At 68.7% G+C, this 16,703-nt stretch overlaps 1 protein-coding gene across 2 annotated transcripts in view; it reads left to right on the top strand.

Moving 5' to 3' along the window:
• Positions 1 to 448: 448 nt before the first annotated feature.
• Positions 449 to 16,703, top strand: part of ZFYVE28 (zinc finger FYVE-type containing 28) — a gene marked incomplete at both ends in the record, with an annotated part of 36,533 nt that continues 20,278 nt past the window's right edge. For both annotated transcript variants that reach the window (XM_084259869.1, XM_084259868.1), the window contains 2 exons: positions 449 to 487; positions 15,130 to 15,270. In XM_084259869.1, the coding sequence (XP_084115995.1) occupies positions 449 to 487; positions 15,130 to 15,270 (180 nt within the window). The remainder of the gene's footprint in view (positions 488 to 15,129; positions 15,271 to 16,703) is intronic.

Below are 16,703 nucleotides of genomic sequence, written 5' to 3'. Positions count from 1 at the left end.
GCTCCAGGGCCCCGCTGCCCGCAATGCCCCTCGGGACTTGTAGTTTCGCGGCCCGGGCGCCCGGCGGGGCGCGGCGCGCGCGGGGATTGGGCGCCTCCCGGCCGGCCCCGCCCACGGGCCGCGGGGGGCGGGGCCGCGGCGTCGGCGCAGGCGCAGGCGCGGCGCGGGCGGCGGGGCCGGCGGAGCGCGGGCGGCCCGAGCGGCGGGAGCCGCGCGCCCGGTGCCTGCGTCGCCCGTCGGTGCGCCCGGTCCGCCGCCGGGTCTCGGTGCGCCGCGCGCGCCGGCGCGGGCCCCTCCGCGCCGCCGGCCCCGCGCACCTGCCGCGGCCGCCCGGCGCCCCGGCCCGGCGGCGCCCCCCGCCCCGGCCCCCGCGGCCGCCCCGCGCCGCCGCCGGGCCCGGGCGCAGCGCGGCGGAGGGAGGGCGCGGGGCCCGCGGGCCGGCGCGGCGATGATGCACAGGCTCCGCAAGTGGCTGTACAAACCCAAGGTGAGCGGCCCCCGCCCCGCCCGGCCCGGCCCGGCCCGGCCCGGCCCCGCCCGCCGCCCCCGCGCGCTCCGGGCCCCGCGCCTGCCGGCCCGCGCCCCCGGGAGGACGCGCCCTCGGGCCCCCCCGCGCCCGCCCTGCCCGCCCCGCCCGCCTCGGCCCGGCCCGGCTCGCGTCCTCCCGCGCGCGGGCCCCGGGGCGCCCTCGCGGCGCGGCCCTCCCCGGCCCGCGCCCCGCGCCAGTCGCACTGCGGGCGCCGCGTCCCCTCCGCCCGGCCGCGGCCGCGGGGCCAGCGCGGGGTCCGGGACGCGCCCGCCGGGAGCGGCCCGGGAGCGCGGGCCGCGGGTCTCGGCGCCGGGGCGCGGCTCGGGTGGGTGCCCGCGGCGACCCCGCGCCCGCGCCCCCGACCCCCGCGCCGCGGCGTGCCCGGCCCCCGCCGCCGACGCCCTCTGGCTGCGGCCGCAGCGGCCTCCCCCGCGGGGTGCGCCCGCGCGCTGGGGCTCCCCCAGTCTCCTCTGCGGGCCGGCCCGGAGCCCCGGCCCGGAGGCCTCGGGACCACGCAGGGGCCAGCAGGGGCCAGCAGGGCCCGCGCGCCCTGGCCTTCGGGTCGCCTTCTGCGCCTGGGGAGGACTCAGCGGCCGGGCCTGCCCCGGGGCCTTCCTCCGGCGGGCGCGGGGGCTGGGCAGGGCCCGAGCCGGGGGCTGGGTGTGGTTTGGGCCTCCCGGCCGCTCCCCTCCGCAGGGCCCAGGGCACGGGCCACCTCTGCACCAGGCCTGCAGAGATTGCCCCTTGTGTGGCGTGTCCCCAAGCCCGCGTGTCTAAAGGTCATTTTGGGGTGGGCAGCAGCATTATTTTCCGGTAAAAATGGCAGGACCAGGGAGATTATCTGGGCCAAGCAACATCCTGGGATGGCCCAAGACACCTCCTTCGGGTTCTGGGGCTCCTGGCTGCCGACCGGGAATGGGGGCCGGGAGAGGCTTCCCAGCCGCGACCACTCTGCTGTGGGAAGGGGGGGCTGCAGGTTCTGTTTCGTCAACCGCAGGGTGATTTCAGGCGCCCGCCCGTTCCCCTGTGGGGAAAAGTCCTTTACCGCAGGGGTGGCCGGCCTGGAGGCTGTGCTCCCCGGAGGGCGCATGCATGCCCCATCCCCTCTCCAGCAGATTGCTGCCCTTCCTGCTGGCCTCCGGGGCTGGCGGGGCAGGGGAACCGGCCAATCCTGGTGCTCAGAGGAGGGGCTAAGGCCGTCTGTCCTCCGGTTCTCGCTGTGGCGCCGGTCCCCTCGTCCGGGGTCATCTCTCCGGCCTGGCCCTGTCCCCTGGCTTTGGCCGAGTGCACCCGGTGTGGGTCGGAGCTGGGGTGCCCGTGGAGCTCTGTCTCTGGAGTTAAACATCCTGATTGCTCGGCGGGCCGGAGCGTGCTTTTCATGTTTCAAACCCCGGCTCAGATTTTGGCTTTGGGGTGTGAATCGAGTTCCATGTTCCCCTTCCCGTGTCATTTGCACATTTGGCACACGTGCACGAGGCCGGGCCGGGGAAGGATCTGGGCCTGGAGGAGCAGCCGCGCTGCATGTTCCCCGTGGGAGCACGTGTCGGGGAGACGCTGGCCTGCCCTAGGGGCTTTTCCTGCCCCCTGCAGAGACGGCGGTACCGTTCCAGGCGCAGGTGGTACCGTTCCAGGCGCAGTCCTCGTTTAGTCCCTGCTTTGCTTTCAAGCTGAACGCTGAGCGTCTTGTTCACCACTGTGCGGGGAAATAATCTGAAACCAAAAATAGTCATCGATCCTGTCGTTCTAAGCAGGCTGGGAAATGCTTTCAGACGCTCCTCTGGAGGCCTTCGCCACCGCGGTCGCGGCCCCGGCGACTCCCCAGCCGAGCCCGCTCGTCCCTCGTGGCCCCGGCGACTCCCCAGCCGAGCCCGCCCGTCCCTCGTGTCCCGCCCGCGGTTGGACTTAGAGTGACGTCCCGTCGCCCCGAGACTGTCCTGGCGCCCGTGTTCAGGACGTGCACGTCTGGGCGGTGGGCCCGGGAGCTGGGGGTCCCCCGGCTGCTCTGCTGGCCTCAGGCTTTTACCTAAAGTCTTTCCGAGAAGACTGGGTGGTAAAAAGGAGCAGCGTTTTGGCACAGCTGGCATCTTCATTTGAAAACAGGTGATCAAGCTGTGTGTTCCTCACGGGCCACACCCTCCTTGCTGACCGCTGCTGGCCGCGGGGGAGGTCGGCCTGGGGGAGCCCGGCCCCGCTGCAGCTCCCGCCCTCCTTGCCCACCCGGTTGCCCCTGTCTCAGGGTGCGTGTCTGCCGTCTCCGAGGAAGCCTGGCCAGCGGCCAGGCGATGCCTCCAGGTGGCTGAGGGTTGCTGTGTGGGGGGAAGCCCCACACTCAGCCACGCACCCCCTGAGATGCACCCCAAACCGCCTTTCCTCATCATCCCTCCTGGGAGGGGAGCGCTGCTTGTAGACGCGCCCCTGCAGACGCTGCGGAGACTGTGATTAGAAGTGAACTGAGTTCCTCTTCCGGCCGCGCGGGTCCTCTTGGGGCTGCTGCAAAGGCCGCTTCCAGAGAGCAGGCCAGGGGCCGTGCATGCTTCCCCGCGGGCCGGCCGGGGGTGGGCCAGGGGGTCCCGAGGACGAGCCCTGAGTCAGGGCTGCCAGCCTTCAGTCCACGCGCTGCCCCGGGGCCCAGGCCGGCAGGCCCCAGCCCGGGAGCGCTTGGCAGCCCGGCCAGGTGCGGGTGAGTCGTCCCCCTGCTCCGGGGTGGCCCTGTGGGCCCCTCTTCCCAGGCTGCCCGGCATCTGGCGGTGGCGGGAGGGACTGTGGGCTCCCAAGCCGGTGCCCGGCCCCCTCCCCGGCCGGACCTGTGCAGGCCTGAGGCTGCTTGCGGGAAGGTGGGGCAGGGTTTCTGTTAAATGGGTGAGCTGTGGGCAGCGAGGGCCTGATTGAGTCTGCTCAGGCATCGGCAGGCGGGGCCGGCAGTGGGGTAAAGGGGGGGGGGCGGGGGCGGGGCGGGGAAGCTGCGTCCCCCCTCAGGTCCCAGGGAGGAAAGGTCACCGGACCTGAGCTGAGAGTGGGTGATGTTGGGACACCCTTGTGGCTGGGGTGCCATGCGCCGGCCCCGCCATCTCCCTTGTGTGGAAATGCAGAGGGGCCCTGACTCGAGGTCACCGGTCCTCCGGGTCGCCCCAGTGTGCGGCGGCTGCGCTGTGTGGACGTGGGCCGCGAGGGCCTGCAGCCCCCAGCCTCGGCCTCCTGCCTGCTCCTGTGTCTGGGTGGCCGCGGAGCCACAGCTGGGTAGCGGGGGCTTCTGTGCTGGGTTGGGGGTTCTGCCCCGCCCCCCACCCGTGTCTCAGCCACACACACACACACACCCCATCAGATGGGAATGGAGGGTCCTCAGCCAATGTGCACTGCCCCCCGCGGAGCCCCAGGGCCATGCAGGAACCAGTCACTTCCACCAGGTCCTTTGGGAGGAGAAAGTGTCTCGGGGTGCATCTTCCCCTCCCCCCTTTTTGTGTGCCCCATGCTGGACAGGCACCTAGTTACCCCGACGGCCACCTGCCCTGAGCTTTTGAGGGTCCCTGGCCCCGGAGAGGGTCCCCACGCCTCTGGAACCAGAGTCCTCCCCAGACGGTGCGGCAGGCCGGCCCGGGGGCTGGGTTGAGCGCCCTCGGCGGGTGCGGCGATGCCCACTGGGCCCGGAGCTCCGAGATGGACAAATGAGGGCTCGGAGACCGCGGGGGCGGGCCGGGGGGGGGAGGCAGGGCGCGGCCTGGAGGGCCCAGGCACTGAGGGTCTCGGCAGAAACCCGGCCAGCTCGGCTCTCCCGGCCCCGCCTGGCCAGTCACGTTCGTGCTCGCGTCGTCACCTGGCAGAGGAGCCCGGCTGTGGCTCGATTCGAGGGCTTGGAGGAGGCAGACAGGTTTCCTTACTGTGGATAAGGAGGTTTCCTTGCCGTGCGGAGAGGGGGAGCAGCGGCGGGGCGGGCCGCTTCAGGTCGTGGTGATTTACGCCCTGAGCCGAACGGCGGGTTTGGGCCTTCTCCTGGAAGGACTTTAGCTCTTCCGTGACCCGTTGTTTTCGTGCTGGGTGGAGGCAGGGATGTTGGGGCACTTCAAGTGGAGCTCCCTTTGTGCAGGGGGGTTCCTTCCAGCTCGTGTGGGGCTATGGGCGCAGCCCCCCTCTGGCTCCCCAACTCAGGGAGATAAACCTCACCTGAAAGTTTGGGCACCGAGGATGGGTGAGAAGGTTCCAGGTGCTTCCGGCTGGACATCCGGGACCGAGAGCAGAGAGGGGGGCTGGCTTGGCGCAGCCCAGAAGGTCCCAAGCTCAAGCAGGTTCAGGTCCAGTGAGTGCTGCTCCAGGGGCGCCTGGCCATTTGCAGCAGGACGGTGAGCCCGGGCGGGCGGGACAGCCGCGGCCGGAGGGGCTGTTCCCGGCTGGAGGGGAGGCCAAGCGGGCCGGGCACCGTCCGCCAGTGCCAGGAACCCAAATGGCAGATGGCAGTTTCAGGGGAAGGCGGAGAAGCATCCGCCCCCAAGTGCTCCCAGTGCTGCAGAACGTGCCCTGGAAGGGAGAGGAAAGTCGGGGCGGGTGTGGGGGCCGGGCGACAAGCAGTGGGGTCGGAAGAGCAGCCTCCAGGCCGGCCGCGCTCCCGGGCAGTCACCCGGGCAGCGCTGGCCCCGAGGCCCCGTGGAGAGGAGGGGGCAGGGCCTGCTGACCTCCGCCCTGGAGGTTAGGGTGAGACTCATGGGGTGACTCTGCGGAAGCTGCAGAGTGAGCAACCCCAGCGCGGACGCCCAAGGGTGACGCCGCCCGGAAGTGGAAGGGAGCGAGCGGGGGCACGGATGGGCCCATGGGAGCAGTCGCCCGGCCAGCACAGTGGGGAGGGGCCCCCAGCCAGGGCAGAGCCGGGCAGTCCCGGGGACCCAGCCGCAGACACGCCCAGGGCCAGCGCAGGGGGCAGATGGAAGGAAAGGCCCAGAGGGAGATGCGGGGGCCGCCCCGGCAGGTGGGGGATGGAAGCTGGCTCCGGCGCCAGAGAGGCGGTTGGGGGGGGCTTTAGGGTGGGAGGGGAAGGGACCCGGGCGTGGGGGCGACTGGCCCTGCTGCTGCCTCTGCTGGGGGGGTGTGCCTGGAGGGGCCCTCTGGGGCCCGGTGGCTGCTGGGGACCAGCACCTCCTCCCGGAGCTCCTCTGGGCCAGGTCCTAGGGGCCCTGCTCCCTCAGCCTGGCTGGGGTGGACGCTGCCTGCCCCGGGGACTCAGGGGCGTTTGTTGGGTGGGCTCTTGAGCTGGGGCCCCGCCCTGCAGGCCTGGGGGTCAGTCTGCCTGCTCCCCTTGGCAGCCTGTCCCAGGCCTCATTTGAGAAGGAGCGTCCAGCCCTCTGGGTCTGTGGGGGCACCATGAGAACCCCCTTTCTGAGGGCAGGTCCGGCGTGGGGCGGGCCCTCTGCTCCCCGCTGCTTCACCTGGGGCGCGGGTAGTTCTGCCTCGCGCTGCCGCACAGGCGGCGGGGACATGCCCGGACCCCTCCGCGCAGCGGCCTTCTCGCCCCCGGGAGCCCAGAGCCAGGGGCGGCTGCTGCTGAGAAGACGCCCCGTGGGCCTGCGTGGCGGGGGTGGGGGGCTGGCGCCTCCGGACATGCGTCACCAGCCCCCGCAGCCCGGCCTGGGCCCCCCCTTCCAGACTCCTGGCTCTCCTGGGTCACTTTTGTCTGCTCCTTTGTTTTGTTTCCCGCGTCCCACAGGTGAGCGGGTCGCCGGGGTCTTGTTCCCCTTCTGGCTTCACTCCCCGCCGGTCCCTGCGGGTCGGAGCGACCACCGTGATCGGGGCCAAGCCGTGGCCCCCCGGAAGCCGACCGCCTCTTCCTGCCCACCCGCTGCCCTGGCCCTCAGTGAGATTTTTAATCTCTTGAGAAACATCCCTTTGCCCCCCACAGGGGCCGGCCCTCTGTCCACCCTGCCGGGCCTGTGCCCCGCCTGCTCCTTCACGGTGGGGAAGTGGAGACCCCTGGCTTCCACCTGTACAGCTGGCCCGAGGTCACCTGGCCCGGCCAGCGGGGCATCCCGCACTTGTCCCCAGACTCCTGGGCGGCCTCCCAAGGTGGCTGTGCCCTCCCGCTCCCCTGCACACCGGAGCCCGGAGCAGCCTGATGTGTGCTGACCTGTCTCTGCTGGCGTGTGGCCCCCCGCCAGTCCTGGACCCCACCTTGAGTCCCTGGTCTGTGAACCGGCCAGAGAGCAAGGCCGCAGAGGCCTGGCCTCGCACAGACTCGGGGTGTGCGGGGGCAGAGGAGCCAGCGCCGTGGTGCCCGGAGGCAGCAGGTCAGGGCTGGGCTGTGCTGGGCCCCTTGCGGCCTCTCTTCCAGGTGCCAGCTCCTCTCCCAGGAGCCCGGAATTTATTGAGGGTGGCCGTCAGGCCTGCGAGGCATGTGGCGGTGGCCCAGATGCAGCCAGGGGCCCGCATGGCAGGGGACGACCCCCCCACCCCCGTGGGAACCACCTCTCTGGACCATCGGCTGAGCAAGGGGCCTCAGGGGTGAGGTCCACAGGGAGACACTGGGGGCCGGGCCCCTGGGCTTTGTGGAGACAGAACGGGGCCTTGACAAGTCGCCTGCAAGCTGGAACCCCGGGTTTTAAAGACTCTTAAAAAACCCACATTTCGGGCCTCCCCGGGGGGCCAGGGGTTAGTCTCAGCACCATGAAGCTGTTGGCAGCCTCTGCAGCGCGGGTTCCATCCCCGGCCAGGGAGCACCTACAGGGCGCAGCAGACCTCTCCTGTCTCCCCCTTTGCCCCCCTCGGCAGTGTATCTCAGTCGATCTGCCTGTTCTGCTCCCCGCTCTGTCTCTGGTGAGTCCTCTTACACCACCCCCGCACCTCTGGCCTGCGCCCCAGCTCTTGTATGCGTAAGTGAATAAAGTAAATCTTTTTTTAAAAAAAGCCCATGTCCCCGTGTTGGGAGTCGGGGTCTTTCACCGAGGACTCGCCCCCATGCCAGCCTTGCCCTCCCAACCCCCCGCCTCCTGCTCCCACCGTCCCCTTGGCTGCTTGCGTCTGGGGAAGCGCGGCCGGGCTTCCGCATGGTGAGCGGCTGAAGGCTGGGAGAGAGGCGCCCTGCAGCGGGGGAGGCCCCACTCCCGCCCTCCGTGGAAAGGGGGCACAGCGAGCAGCGGGGGCGTTGATGAGGCATGGAGACCGCGTGTGTGGGGCCCTGAGCGGCACCCCGAGGTGGCTGTGCTGGCGGCTCTGCCGCATGCATCCTGCCCTGAGCACAAAACGCTTTCTAGCGAGGGGAACGGGAGGTCCCTGTGCCATGCAGCTGCCGCCCCTGGCAGGCCCCTCCAGGACGGAGGTGGCGGCCGCTCCAGGTGTCCAGTCCTGCTCTGCAGGTTTGCAGGTGTGGCCGCCACAAGGCACACGAGGCCCCGCTGTGCTCACTGCAGCGGGGAGGCTGGAGGGTCTGCTGCGCCGTGTGGTCAGCTCCCTGGCTGGACCGGACTTGGGTTGCAGTGGTGATGGCCTGAGACTGACCCCCAAGCCCCCAGGGAGGCCCAGTGCTGCTTCTCACACTGCATGTGAACTACCTGGAAACCAAAAACCTCAGAAATGAGCCCTCTGTTCCCCGCCGCTTCCGGGCCTGTAACTGACATTACGGAAACCCTGCCGGCTCCGCCCTCAGGTGTCTGCCCCGGGGGCCATCGCCTCAGCCGGTGCCCCCAGCCTGGCGCGCTTCCCCCGGCCTGTGGGCACAGGTCACTTGGAGCTTCTGGGAACCCAAGTCACCCCCACGCGCTGGCCCTCGCCCTCCCCCAGACTCCTGGACTCTGCCTGCCTCAGGCCGCACCGGGCCCCTTGGGACAGCTCCTCATTGGGCTTCCTAATCCCTACCTTGTGAGAGACACCAGCTTCCACCTACCCACGGTTCTCTGGGCCAGGCTGTCCTCGGGGACACTTGGGGACATCTGGGACAGTCTGGCAGCCCCAAGGTGGAGGGGATGCCCGCCCACCAGGCTGCACGGAGCCCAACTGTCTGGTGGGGGCGCCTTCTGGGGCTGCGCTGACACCACAGGCCGCCCCCTGGGCTGAGTCTGCCTTCTCTGACCCGCGGCCTTCTCCCGGCTCAGCCCTCTCGTGAAGTGGACACAACCACCAGGACCCCTGGGCGTGACCCCCACCGCAGCACTCAGCTGGCAGCATCACGCGTTCTGGGCCCCAGCCTGCCTCCTGTCCACTGGCACTCAGAGGGGCCCAGCCTGAGCCCGGAGCCAGGGCGTGTGGGGCTGCAGGAGAGCCGGAGGCCAGGGACGTTGGGTGGCCCCAGTGGACCCGTGGGAGCCTTTGGTTGTGGAGAGGGAGGGGAGGCGCTGGTTCTGAAGGTCCCAGAACAAGGCCTGTGACGCAGTGGCCAGGACTCCAGGGTCAGTGCCTCTCCAAGCTGGAAGGGCCAGGAGGGTCCTCCCAGGGCCTCCAGGGATGGCCTGCACCCCGTGATCCAGCCCAGTGAGCCTTACTCCGTTCTGCCCCCCAGAACTGTGAAATGATGCATTTTGTTTTAAGCTGCTAAGTTTGTGGCCATCTGTTGCAGCGGCCGGCTGTGGGAGGCCAACTCTGCCCCCGGGGCGTGGGGCCGGATGGGAGCCACCCGGGACCCCCTGGGCACCAGGGGCCTGTGGGGCCAAGCCCTGTGGGCCTGGATGCTTTTGCCGGCCCCCCATGAGGCTCCGTGGCACAGTCCGCCGGCGAAGGGCAGAGCACCAGCATGTGACGGTGTGAAAGCCAGTCTCAAAATAACACACACGCGTGACATCCTCCCGTAAGTCACAAACAGCCAAAAATACAGCTCAGGACATATGGCGCCTGCAGCCGCGGAGGGGCAGCCAGGAGGGCGGCGGGAGCCCCGGGAGGCTGGGGGGCCGGCTCCCAACGCACGAGGCAGGCGGCTGCTGTGCGGTCCCTGCTCTTGGAGACGTAGCTGCCTGCAGGCATGTGTGGCCGTGGCCTGCCTCCTTCCAGAACATTCCCAGTCAAGAGCTTTCAGTTAGCGTTGCCAGCAGTGTCCTGGGAGAGCAGCTTCCTGCAGGGTGCCACTGAGTGGCTGGCAGGGAGGGCAGGCAGGCAAGCATGGGCAGGTGGGGACAGGCGGGGGTGGGTGTAGGCTGGTGTGAGGGTGGGTGGGGTGGGCAGGGGCTGGCCGGGGCAGGCGTAGGCGGATGTAGGTGGGTGTGGGGCAGGTGGGGGCATGTGTGGGCAGATGTAGGCAGGCGGGGGCAGGTGGGGGCAGGCCGGGGCCGGTGTGGGCCTGTGTGGGGGCGGGTGGGGCAGGCGTAGGCTGATGTAGGCGGGTGTAGGACAGGTGGGGTGGGCAGGGGCAGGCAGGCGGGGGCAGGCATGAGCAGGTGGGGGTGGGTGGGGGCAGGTGTGGACAGATGTAGACAGATGTAGGCAGGCGGAGGCAGGCAGGGGCAGGTGGAGGCAGATGCAGGCCAGCGTGGGCCTGCGGGGGCTGGGACGGGCCCGACCTGGGGGTGGGGCCTGCCTCCCACAGCCTGCCTGTGAGTGTGAAGAGCTGGGAGGTGTCCCTGGGCACGTGACACAGTGGCCCAAGTGACAGGATGTCCCTGGTGGAGAGGACACGGCCCCTCGTCCTCCTGGGGAGCTTTTCACATGTGCTGCCTTGAAAACAGGAGCGAGAGAGCCCGCTGGGGCTGCGGAGGGGCCAGGCCTGTTCCTGGAACTGCAGGGCTGGTTCCCTGACACTCGGCACCCGGACGTCCCCGTGCAGGTGTGACGGGCCCAGGGGACGCTGGCTGTGGTATCCGTTGAGGTCTGGGCCTGGGTGGTCACAGCGTCTTGCTGGAAGCTGGGCCCTGGGCATCTGCGGGCCTGGAGGGAGGGCGACATCCCTGGAGGCTCTGCGCTGTAGACCCGGCCAGTCCTCGGGCGCTGGGGTCTCAACCGGCGGGGAGGGCCCTGGGTGTGCTTGTGGGCTGGACTCCCCCAGCATGGGGTGGGTGTGCAGGGGTGGGGGGGCCCAGGAGCCGCGGTCCCCCCAGGGCATCCCTTTCTGGTGGTCGAACAGGCTGCTTGAGAGTAGCAGGCCCACAAACGAAACCATTTTTTTTTAAAGATTTATTTATTTTTATACAAGAACTGGGGGACAGTCAGAGGCGCAGGAGGGTGAGAGGATCCACCAGAGACAGAGCGGGGAGCAGAACAGGCAGACTGACGAAATACACTGCTGAGGGGAGCAGCGGGGAGACAGGAGAGGTCTGCTGTGCCACGTGGGCAGCTCCCTGGCCAACTGGGAATTGAGCCCGCACTTGAGAGGCTGTGGACAGCTTCACAGTGCTGCGCTCAACCTGCTGTGCCGCCGGGGAGGCCCAAAAGGAACCATTTTATTTTTTTATTTGTTTACTTTTTTTTTTAAGATTTATTTATTTATTTATACAAGCACTGGTACAGTCAGAAGCACGGGAGGGTGAGAGGATTTGCCAGAGACAGAGTGGGGAGCAGAACAGGTGGGTCTACTGCTGAGGGGAGCAGCAGGGAGACAGGAGAGGTCTGCTGTGCCCTGTGGGTAGCTCCCTGGCCGGCCGGGGATCAAACTCGTGCAGCAGAGGCTTACGGATTGCTTCATAGTGTGGTGCTTAACCCCTTGCGCCACCGGGGAGCCCCCCAAAAGGAGCCATTTTAAAGCAAAAGATTCCTGCACAAGGTTGTGCCCCCCCCCCCAGGAGACCCCACCCCAAGGGCCTGCCTCCACTCACCCGCTCCTGCATCCCTTCCTGCTTTCTAAGTGCGTGGGAGCTGCTGTACCACCAGAGGCAAGTCCACAGGCTCGCGCTCTGGGCTGCTCCAGGCTGCGAGTGCCCCCACCCACAGCTGCCCTCTTGCCCTGTGCCCTTGACCTCTCCCTTTGACCGCTTGGTGACCTTGACCCACGATGTGGTCTCTGTGCCTGTTTTCTGTCCGCCAGATGAGTCCCCCGGGGCAGAGGAGAGGCGATGGGGAGACGCCCACCAGGCGAAGTGCAGCCTGTGGTGTGCGCGCACACATACACACACGCGCGCACACACACCCAGAGCCCGAATTGCTGGGGCTGGGGTGTCACTGAGACAGGGACAAACCTGGCTCTAGGGCTGGAATTGCTGCGGCTTCCCCAGCTCAACAGGGGGCTGAGGCCCTAGGAACGGCTCTCATGGAGGAGGGTGCATGGAGGGCCCAGGAGCCAGGAGATTCCTGGCCGGTGGCAGGACAGGGAGCCGAGGATATGCTGGGAGGGACGCCCTGTGCCTTCACTGGCCCTGGTGGAGAGGCCACGAGCCAGCCTGGGTGCCCAGCCCAGGGGCCGCTCAGGAGCGGGGCCACCGCGGCCACGGAGAGGGTCAGGGCGGCCGCCAGAAGCACCTGCAGCTGTGTGCTGGGCCCAGAGCCAGACCCCTGCCTGGGCCCTCAGCGGCTCCTCTGGCGAAGCTGCCAGCTCGGTTCCTGTCATCCCCCTGAGTGCCCTCGAGTCCTCTGCGGAGCGCTGGAGCCGCTCATAAACAAGCCATTTAAATGTCCGCTTCCCAGAAGCACATTTGCGCCGTCCTAGAAGCCGAGGAGATGGCGCCCGCCTCCCGGTGGTTTCTGGGCAGCAGTCAGCTGGTCAGCGCCGCCCAGGATTCTGGCTGGGGATGGGGGTGCAGGAGGGTGCCCCGAAGTGTCCCGCGCTGCCAGCAGTGGGGCACAGCGTTGCTGGCCCCAACGAGATTACCATTGAATGGCCAGCCTTAAAAATAAGGTGCACCGGGCCTCCCCGGTGGCGCAGCGGTTGAGCACTGGGTTGTGAAGCTGCCCGCAGCCTCTGCAGCGCCGGTTCGATCCCCTGGAAAGCCGCTCTCCCAAGGCCCAGCCAGGTGCCGGCGGCCGCCCCACGTCCTCCCCGTGCCCCTGCAGCCTGCCCCCGCCCTTCCCTGAGGGCCTGGAGGAGCCGCTTTATGACCCAGCACACACGTCCTCCCAAGGCGAAGCCTAGGGCCTCCCCCGGCCTCCCCCAGCGGCTGTGAGGGAGCCGCTTCGGCCGCCGTGACCAAGGCCACGGCAGAGGGCTGGGCGGAGGGCGGGTGCGCGGGGGTGTGTGTGCCGGCGCCGGAGCCCGCGGCTTCTCTGGGTAACGGCGATCGGAAGGGGAAAGCCCGTGGCGCGGGCTCCGCTGGCCGGGGCGACGCAAGGATCGAAAACTCATGAGGTTCAGAGCTGCGTCTCGGAAACTCCGGGAGCCTCTTCGATGAGGCTAAGATTCTGGAGTAAATGGACCCAGGGGGCGGGTGGGGTGGGCAGCCCTTTGTTGGGGTGTTCACAGGCAGCCCAGGGCCCCTGCTGGGCTGAGGCAGGCAGGGCCGCGGGCACCTTTGGGGGTGCTGCGGCCGGGTGTGTGGCGTCTGCTCAGTGGCTCCCGAGTGCGGTCCCGGGGCTTTTACATCTGTCTGACCTGCTGAGGGGCGTACCTGTTGCTGCCAGAAGGAGCCCCTGGCCCCCCAAACCTGCCACCTGGGGAGTGGAGGGAGCACCCAGCCTGTTTCCTCCTCACCAGCGTCTGGACCGCAGGAGAAAAGAGGTGTCCCACTTTCCTTCCAGAGCGGACTCGGGGTGCGGTCCAGGCTCTCCGCTTAGCCCTCATCGGAGCCCAGCCACTTGCTGGGGGCCCCCCTCTGCAGAGGAGGGCCAGGGGCAGGAGGCACCCTGAGGGCGCTTCCCAGGCCAGGGCTGGCGGTGAGTGGTCCAGAGCGTGCCTGAGTCTGGCCTCACCGCCCTCACTGGCCACAGTCTGCCCGTCCCCAGGCTCCTCGGGAACCACCAAGCCCCCCGTGACCCACTCCCGCCCAGCCAGAAGTGCAGACCCCGAGTTCTCCACCTCCGAGTCTCTCCCCTCCGCTGCCCCGAAAGCCAGCACTTCCAGCTCATGTGGACATGAGCCTGGCCGTGAGCCTCCCCACCCAGTGCGCCCCCCGCCCCTGAACTCTAGTGCCCTCATCCTGAACCCTGGGCCCACCCCTGCCCCACACCCTCCTTGGGTGCCCCCCTCGGGCCTGAGGTCCAGGGTTCTGGCCGGACGGTGTGCGCTGTAAGCCCGACAGGTCCACGCGCCTCCACCCTGGAGTGACCCCCACGTGTCCCCGATCTGGGGCTCTCTTGCTGGTCAGTAGGAGACCCTGGGACCGGTCCCGTGAGGGGTCGCCGGCCCAGGCTGTGTCTCCTGGGACACTGTGGCTCGGCCACAGGGTATGGGGTGGGCGCTGTTCTGGGGACCCTGCACTGCGGCCCTGAGGCGTATTCCGCTGCCATTTCTAGTCACCAGGAGGCTGGCACCAGGTGCGGGCGGTCTACTGAGCGTCGCTTGGAGCACTGCCAGGGGCTCCTGAGCCCCCAGCCCTCCTTGCAAAAGGGTAAACTGAAGCATGGGTTAAGTGACTTGCTAAGCCAGCAACAAATAGGTGCTGAGCCAGGATTTGGACTTGGGGACATCCAGGCACTTGTGTCGAGCACAAGCCCGCTCACTCTCGGCCACCCGCCTCCTCTGCCCGCTGCGCAGGGCCCTTGCTGCCTCCAGACACACCCTGGAAATGGCTGCTTGTGCCTTTCGGACAGCATGGGGGTCTGCAGGGAAACCAGCTCCGTGGGGGCTGGGCATACTGCCTGGACACTGGGCTCCCTGCAGACTGGCCCCATGGCGTGTGGGTCTGGCCCTGAGCCACGGAGCCCCAGGCGTGGTGGCACCTGCCAGCTCTCCCTCAGGGCACATGGGGCATTGGGGACAGCAGATCTCCGCTGCCCTTGTCCTTGTCACCAAGCAGGTGCCCGGCTCACAGGAAAGGCCCTTCCTCTGCCCAGATGCTGAGTGTCAGGTGGCACTGAGGGGTCTTGGACATTTAGACTCTGGGGCTCGGCTCCCCTGTCAGCTGGGGAACAGCCCTTCTCCGGGGGGGGGGGGTAGGGGACGTTCATGGCTGTCCGTGTGTATCCTCCTGAGTGAGCTGCTTCTGAGCCCTGGCCCCCAATGCCTTGCCATCAAGCCCGGTCAGTCAGACTCCTCGTGTCCAGAGGAGTGGTCACCTTGGGATTCCCTGGCCAGGGCGTGAAGACCAGGAGAGGGGACCCGGGAACGTGACGTGCCCAGGACCCAGCTCAGCACCGGAGGGCTGTGGAGGGCAGTTCCCCAGTCCCGAGAGGGAGCAGGGGCGGGAGGGGCACGGCAGGAGCTGTGGCCAGTCCCGCTGCCGACCGGTCACGCTGCCCGCACTCCTGGGCAGCAGAGTGTGGTAGGGCAGGAGCCCCAGCCCTGCGTGGGCCAGAACAGGAGCACGTGCCTCGTGGGCACCAGACGTGCAGAGGGCGCGGCTGCCGGTCACCCGTCTCAACCCCAAGGTGTCCCGACGGCCTGGCTGCCTGGATGTCAGGTTGGGGTGGGGACGGAGGTGGCGAGCACCGAAGCTCCGCTGTCCTGCAGCACTGGCCCCACGCCCTCCCCGTTTGTGGATGGCCCCACGGAGACGCTGTTCTGGGCCCCGATGCCTGAGGAGTGGACATAGTCCCGGCTCTGACATGGAGAGGAACAACTCAGGAGCCGGCCCCTTTGGGGTGCCCACTGGCTCACACCTGTGCTCTCTCCTCCGCAGCGGTCAGACCCCCAACTGCTGGCCCAGTTCTACTATGCGGACGAGGAGCTGAACCAGGTGGCCGCGGAGCTGGACAGCCTGGACGGGCGGAAGGACCCGCAGCGGTGCACACTGCTCGTCAGCCAGTTCCGCTCCTGCCAGGTGAGCGGCACCTGCCCCAGCCTCCGTCCTCAGCCGCCCACCCAGGGAGGTGCTGGGCCCTCGTCCTGCTGAGAGGAGGGAGAGGCTGAGGGGACGGTGAGGGCAAGTGGGGTTGGACGTGGCATCGTCACCAGCCACCCTGGAGGGCAGACCCTGGGAAAGGCAGGTTCCCGGGGCCCAGCAGGGGGGCACAGCCAGGGAGCGGCTAGTCTGGAGGGGTGTGGGTCTCACTCAGGCCTGGCCCACATGTGGCTTTGAGTCCTGGGTGACTGGCTGCCCGTGGTCAATGCCGGGGGCCAGCAGGGCTGCCGCAGAGGCCTGTGAGCAGGGCGTGGTGGACCCACCGTTGCAGACCCTGGCCGTGGCCATGACAGGTTGAGCCGGCGGCTGCCCCTCCGAGTCTCTGCATCAGGGTGCTCCCTCTCTAGCTGCTTCTCCCTCTGCCCCTGCTCCCTGGCACAGCCCTTGTCTCCTGCTTGTTCTTTCCCTCCCGCTGGCCGGGACGCTGTGGGGGCCGTGCTCTTGGCTCTTGGCCCCGAGCTCTGCGCTCGAAGCTGAGTCTGTCGTGTTACTTCTGGGAAAACTTGGCCCCTGTTCCTTTAAGGCGTCTCTGCCCCGTGCGCCCTCCGCCCAAAAGGGTCTTGCCTCTGAGGTCCACATGGCGTCTTGGGGCTGCAGCCCCTGGCTGCTGTCACTGGGTGGTTTGCCCTCCCGCTTGTGCGCCTCTCAGCCGCGGTGTCCTCGAGGCCAAGCTCGGCTACTCAGAAGTGTCTGGCGAGGCCCGCCCCGGCTGCCCAGGGGACAGCCCCCCTCCAGCCCTGTCTCTCCCAGACCTCCTGGGTCTCGACCTCAGGCCCCCCAGGGGGCCCTCCCGCTCTCGCTGTCCTGCAGGGCTGGGGGCTGGGGTTGGCCACACTTTCCCCCCATCACGAGCATCTCTTCCCCAATTCCCGTACCTGGGGACTTTCATGGACGCCCAGGCCGCGATCTGCTCTACCTTTGCCGCCTAGACCTTCTGGAGCTCTGTTTTGTGCTGGAAGCAGCTGACCCTTGGGGCGCCAGGCGGTGTCAGCTCCTGTTCTGGCCCAAGAACTCTGCTCCCTGCTCCCGGGAGTCCTGCCCTCCTGCGCCCACAGGCAGGCCTGGCCGGACACACCCCGTGCTCCGGGTCTGCTCTCCTTGGTTCCCTGTTTCTGGCTCTTCCTCTCGGGAGTTTGCTGGGCTCCGTTGGGGCTCCTGGCCGTGGCTGGACCTGGAGGCCGGGCCTCTCTTGCATTTGCTTCTTCAGGGGTCACCTGGGCAAGAGATCCACCCCTGTGCTTTTCCACGGCTGTTTTTACTGGAGGGGGGATTTGGCTCCGTCACTCAGGCCCCGGGGTGGAGGGGGCCCGATCACCAGCAGCCCCTGAGCGCACACGGGACGCACTGGCCGG

Source organism: Talpa europaea, assembly GCF_964194135.1.
Source record: "Talpa europaea genome assembly, contig: HAP1_SCAFFOLD_247, whole genome shotgun sequence".
Taxonomy (NCBI): domain Eukaryota; kingdom Metazoa; phylum Chordata; class Mammalia; order Eulipotyphla; family Talpidae; genus Talpa; species Talpa europaea.
This window is presented reverse-complemented; position numbering and strand designations above follow the sequence as displayed.